Below are 6,410 nucleotides of genomic sequence, written 5' to 3'. Positions count from 1 at the left end.
GTCCCCAAAACACAAGACAATTAGGTTTTAACAAAAACATAAATTTGATATGAAGTTATAGCTGAAATACCGGTAATATCTTGACATGGTTTGGTAATAATGTCCTCAAGATGATCTTATGGTGTAGATTTTGAATCATGTGTTGATGTAGCCATTTTCGATGATAGAAGCCTATGTATTCTATTTTAACATGAAATAATCAAACGAAAGATAGATTCCCACATAAAAAACATAACTCATTTGATCGGTGAATAAAAATAACATATATATGATTTAATCCTCAAAATAGATTAAAACAGTGAACGAGAAGACATAAACTTAGCGAAATTAACTCTTTTTAAGAAACATTGAGTTGATTTGGAGAATGGCTAAAAAGGTAGATACGATCTAGGGTTTTGATTTGACCGACTAGGGTTTTCCAAATTAGAATATGTAGAACAAGAATTATTCAGCAGGTTAATTACACAATCTGAACTCTAAAGGTTTGAATTAATACCTGTTTTGCGAAGTTAAGTAGTGTATAATCATAATATGCTTCTGTAGAATGAGGCATTTCCTTGATCGTTTCAATGTGTTTATCATGGTGAAGTGCAAACCATATTAAAATCAAAAACAAATTGTTGAATTTAGAAAGAGATGAAAGATTTATGAATCAGTTTCTAGGGTTTTGAATGCACAAATCTGAATCGAGATTAAATTTGAGTTCTTCTGCGAAGAGGGTTTTTTGGAGGAAGCAAGATGTAACATAAAGATATATTGAATGACGGTAAATTATTTTGACGGATAGAAGGTATATTGTCAAAACTACCCCTCGGTGTCCTTCCTCTAATCCTGAAGTTTGATCAAATTGCAAAATTGCCACCGCCTCTATTGTTTTAATTTGAGTTAATTCTACCCATAGATTATTATAGAATAGTGGTTCAGATTTTGTCCCCACGTCTCACAAAATATCATTGTCTCACATGAACTCAACTATATATATATATATATATATATATATATATATATATATATATATATATATATATATATATATATATAATAGAGTTAGGTTCAAATGTTTTCACTATCTATTGTGTGCCTGTATGATTGATTCTGAACCAATCATTTTAGTTATTTTAAGAAAGTAATTAATGCTTATTAAATGCAGAAGATGTAATTAATACCTATTATATCTTCAACATTTAATATGCATTAATTACTTTCTTAAAATAAATAAAATGATTGGTCCAGAATCAGTCATACATGCACACAATAGATAATGAAAACAAAATAACCTAACCCTATATATATATATATATATATATATATATATATATATATATATATATATATATATATATATATATATATATATATATATATATATAATTTTCCCGGAATATCAAAAAATTAAATCTTATATATGTTATTTAATTCTTTTTGTTATACTTTTCTTGGTTTCCCAGGCTACCAAACCCATGCTACAGTTTGCATCTTTCAGTGGGATCTATGCATTTTATAATCCTTTAAAAGTTTGTCACAGTTTTCTCATTCCTTTTCTGCATCTTTAGACCGCAGCCTGTTATTGACAAAAGAAAAAAAAATCAATTATTTAATTGGAGTATATGCTTTCTCTAAATAGTTTTAGAAATCTATTTTCCAAAACATTATTTAGTAACCAGACGTTTTTTTAATGATTGTTCTTGAGTTTGGAAAATCTTTGGGAATATTGTCAGGAAAACAAAGTTGGTTTTGTTATTATATACGTATTTTTATATTTTTGTATTTTTTTTAATTGTAATAAGCGGTTCTTATGATTTTTAACCATTTTTTTAAAATCTTAAAAAATGAAATAAAACAATCACACCTGGAGCCTGGTGCCTGGTGCCAACAATAAGGTCAAAACAGGCATGCCAATCAATCTCCACTATATAATAACACTTGAGCTTGAGCCACTGAAGGCCAAATAAAGCAGATCACTCAGTCTCCTCTTCGCAATAGAATAAATATCTTGAGCTTCATCATCTTCCTCTGAAGCTATATCTTTGTCGTCTGTAACAAATGTCGATTCCTGCAAAAAGGTTAGTTTATTAGTGACTGTTTATTCAAATACTTGATTTTATTCATATATGTTATTTTTTAGGTAAACTACAAAAAATACCCTGTTACCATATATTTTTATGGGTTAATTTACAAAAGTTACATTGGGTACTCTGACTTTATCGTTTATATCACAAATTTTTAATTCTACTGAATAAGCCTGAAAAGTTTTTTTTCCCTATGTTTTATTACATCATTAGAATATGATATATGGTATTCAATATCTTATGTAGCATCGGTCCTATATTAAATATGATAAGATTTGTTCATTTATGTTGGTATAGTTGTTTCGTGACAAAACTACAAATTTGATCCTTATAGTTTGCAAAAATCTTTGGATGGGGTCCAAAAAATTTCTGGTTTGCACATAAGGTCCGAAATCAAAGTTTTTCTAGGTTTTTGGTCCAAAAAAGTTGAAATTACCTATTTACCCTTTTAATTTCAGTTTTGTATTTTTTTCTTATTTATATTAATACTTTATGAAATAAAAATAAAAAACAAAGAAGATGACCCTCTCTCTCTCTCTCTCTCTCTCTCTCTCTCTCTCTCTCTCTCTCTCTCTCTCTCTCTCTCTCATGACCAGATGAACTCATTCATCCTTTATCCCACTCTTTTAGACTTCCTAAATCTCCAAATTCACTCCCAATGTCCTCTTCGTCTTCCTCAATCCAACCATTCGCTTGAATCACAATGTTTTGGGATTTCTCTGCAACCATTGTTGTTTGAAATCGCAATCTTACATCCAACAACAGTGTCTGGGTTTCAGAAATCCATGATGAGGTTTCCGCCTCTGTTCCTTTTGTAACCTACCTGATTCGAATACTATTCGGGCCTGGTTTAATTTCCTATTTGTTGTTGATCAAGGAAAAGAAAATTTCAAAAGAATCAGGCAATTCTTAGCCAAGAAAACCTCAAGAAATTCACTCCTAATCGGGGTTTCCGTTGACCATGTCCTCGCTGGATTCACAGATTCTTTAAAGATGGGTAAAACAGATTTCTTGCCAACCAAATTACAAGGATTAAACGTAATCAACATCGAGAAGGAGATCCGTGAGTTTCTTGTTGGGAATTTGAGTGAAGATATGATGAATTTGAAGTTAAAGGAGGTAAGAGACAACATCGACACTTGCACAAGCTCCGATGTGATTCTCAATCTCGGAGAATTGAAGTTGTTTCTTGATGGGACTTGAATTTGCTTCCAATCTCCTCTCTATTTTTTGTGGCGGTGTCGTGGTAGGCAGCAGCAACTCCAGTTGTTGTTGTGTTGTTTTTCTCTTGTTTTCTTGACTTGTTTAAAAAGGAAGATGCAAGTGTTTGAGTTGAGGCTTGGTCAGCAAAACAGGATGGGATAGAGGTGGAATTGTGGTAGGGTGGTGACGGTGTAAGGTGGTGTTGCAGGAGGCAGCAACTCCGGTTGTTGCCGTGTTTTCCAGTGAGCAGGGCAGAAACGAGAGAGAGAAAGGAGGACTTAGAGGGGGGAGAGGAGGAAGAGAGAGAAGGCAGAGGGCTCTGGTGGGGTGGGTAGAGAGAGAGAGAGAGAGAGAGAGAATTCCTTTTTTCTGCATTAATGTTTATAAAATAAAATTATAAAAAATACAAAAATAAATAAATTTAAAAGGCAAAAAAGTCAATTCAAGTGCTCAATGGACCAAAACTATAAAAATTTCTTAATTCTAGGACTAAAAACCTAGAAAAACCATGATTTCCGATATTCTGTGTAAGCTGAAAACTTTTTGGACCTCATCCAAAGATTTTTGGAAACCACATAAGGACAAAATTTGCCGTTTTGTCTTGTTTCATCATAGCTAACACCTATAAACTCGATAATAACAAGTTGTCACATAAGGGTGATGAAACATAAATAAATCTACTCTAATAAATGAATGCTTTTTGCCACATGTCCTCTTCTCATTCATTTGGACACATGTCATTTTGTAGAATTTTTAAATTTTCTATTTTCCACTTGTCATTTTATTGTATTTTTTCATTTTATTAAATTAAAATTTCACATTTAATATGTAAGGTAATATATATGTAAAGTATTTATTAAAAATGATGTATATATGTAATGTATTCAATACATTAAAGCCTCATTAATTTTAATAATTCAAAAATTTTCTCACTTTTCTTACAAATTCAAACTTTTCAAATTGTTAAAATTTCATATTTTTTTTAAATAAACTCATGTAATACATGGGTCTCACACCTAGTAAATAAATAAACAAACAAAAAATAAAAAGGTATATTGGCTTTTAAGTACACTTATAAATCAAGTAACATAAAGAGGAAATGAGAATTATTAATGGAAATTTTTTGACATTTACACTTATGTTATCAGTAAAAAAAGTATGTATTTGTTAGATTACCTTTTTATTAGCGGACAAAAAAACTTTATTAAGTGATTATTGTCAATAAAAAAAGTGAGGATGTCGCTATCATATGAAAATATATATAAGAACATTGTTGTTAATACTAAATAAAGCACACCTTACAAGTTTATGGTTACATATTATTATTACGAGTAAAAAAAATATAAATATTTTGCCATATAAGTAATTTTCCTATTATCACTAAAAAATAACATGCATTGCACAAATTGATAAGCGAGTGAATTACATTAGGGTTAGACTAAGTGAAAAGCTAGCTGAAAACTAAAAAGCTAGTTGATAACTGAAAAACTAGTTGCTAGCTTATAAGCTAGCTGACAAAAAATAACGTTTGGTAAAATTTAGCTCATAAGCTAGTTGAAATATATAAAATGACGTAAAAGGACATTTAGAAAATACGTTTCCTGTAATTAATTAAGTGTATATTTAGGAAATTTTTAAAAAGCTTCTAAAACGCTACTGAAAGTAGCTTTTTAAAAAGTTAGCTTATCAACTACTTTTTTACTTGTCAAACATGACAATTTGAAAAAACTCGAAAAATAAGCAAGCCTATCAGCTAGCTGTGGCGCGCCAAACACAGCCTAGGACTTGTCACAATTTATCTAATATCCGATAAAAAAGTAAGTCGTATACTCGAATTACTTGAATTTAATCAGCCATAGATTTGTTTTATTTTTATGTAAATTAGCAATCAAGAATATTGTGAATATGAAATTATTATACAATTGATGTAGACTAGCAGGAAAGGTAGCATTGATAACAGGAGCAGCGAGTGGCATTGGTGAGTGTTGTGCAAAGCTTTTTGCTGCACATGGAGCAAAAGTTATCATCGCAGATGTCCAAGACCAACTCGGTCAAGCGGTCTCTGAGGCAATAGGCTCATCAAACTCAATGTACATCCACTGCGACATCACCAACGAAGAAGAAGTCAAAAACACCATCGACACTGCAGTCGCCACTTATGGAAAACTTGACATCATGTTCAACAACGCAGGAGTAGCAGATGCTTTAAAGCCACGCATTATAGACAATGAGAAAAGGGACATCGAGCGTGTACTCAATGTCAATGTCATAGGAACCTTTTTGTGCATGAAACATGCGGCTAGGGTTATGGTTCCACAGAAATCAGGATCGATTATAACAACATCTAGCATTACTTCACATCTTGGTGGTATGGCTACTCATGCTTACACGTGTTCAAAACACGCGTTAGTTGGTCTAACTAGGAATCTAGCTGTTGAGCTTGCACCATTTGGCATCCGTGTTAATTGTGTTTCGCCTTTTGGAATTGCTACACCATTGACCGCAGATTTCATTGGGCTTGAAAGGGAGGTTTTTGAGAATATGATGAATGGAGTCGCGAACCTTAAGGGTGTGACACATAAACCAGATGATGTTGCATATGCTGCCCTTTATTTGGCTAGTGATGAGGCTAAGTATGTAACTGCACAAAATATGCTTGTCGATGGTGGATTGAGCTACTGTAATAACTCCTTCAACATGTTTAAGTATCCTGAGGAGGCTGCTTAAGTTAAGAAGTTTGGTGTTTTTTTTTTAATATTTTTAATAAGACAAACGTATATGGTTGTATGGTTCATTATTTATAATTAACAAAGTTTGTAGCCTATGACCATTTTGTTCTAAGTTTATTATTTGCCTAATTAAATTCTAAAAGTTATTTTATTTTGAGTACATTTATTTTTACACTTATCCCTCTAATCAACACAAAATGATTTGGCTTCATGAAATTTCGAATGGCATAATTGTAACGCCCGTGCTTCTAGGCTAGACACTAATGATGATGTAATAGTCTAGGCCAACCTTTGTAATTTGTTTTAAAATAATAAAGATGTATTATTTGATTATTATGTGTTTTATGCTTAATTATTATAATTAATGAGTTAAGGATAAAAATAAGCGTCGAAAGTCAATGTTAGATAA

The 6,410-nt window shown here is 31.6% G+C and overlaps 1 protein-coding gene across 1 annotated transcript; it reads left to right on the top strand.

The window, feature by feature from the left end:
* The first annotated feature begins 1,879 nt into the window (after positions 1-1,879).
* LOC111916665 (secoisolariciresinol dehydrogenase) lies at positions 1,880-6,099 on the top strand. The gene is made up of 2 exons (XM_023912338.3): positions 1,880-2,063; positions 5,204-6,099. Exons 1-2 carry the CDS (start codon positions 2,044-2,046, stop codon positions 5,997-5,999), a joined length of 816 nt encoding a protein of 271 aa, XP_023768106.1. The 5' UTR covers positions 1,880-2,043; the 3' UTR covers positions 6,000-6,099.
* The last annotated feature ends 311 nt before the right edge of the window (positions 6,100-6,410 follow it).

The sequence above is a fragment of the Lactuca sativa genome, chromosome 1, assembly GCF_002870075.4.
Source record: "Lactuca sativa cultivar Salinas chromosome 1, Lsat_Salinas_v11, whole genome shotgun sequence".
NCBI classification, from domain to species: Eukaryota; Viridiplantae; Streptophyta; class Magnoliopsida; order Asterales; family Asteraceae; genus Lactuca; species Lactuca sativa.
The sequence above is the reverse complement of the archived record's forward strand: the minus strand, read 5'-3'. Positions and strand labels throughout refer to the sequence as shown.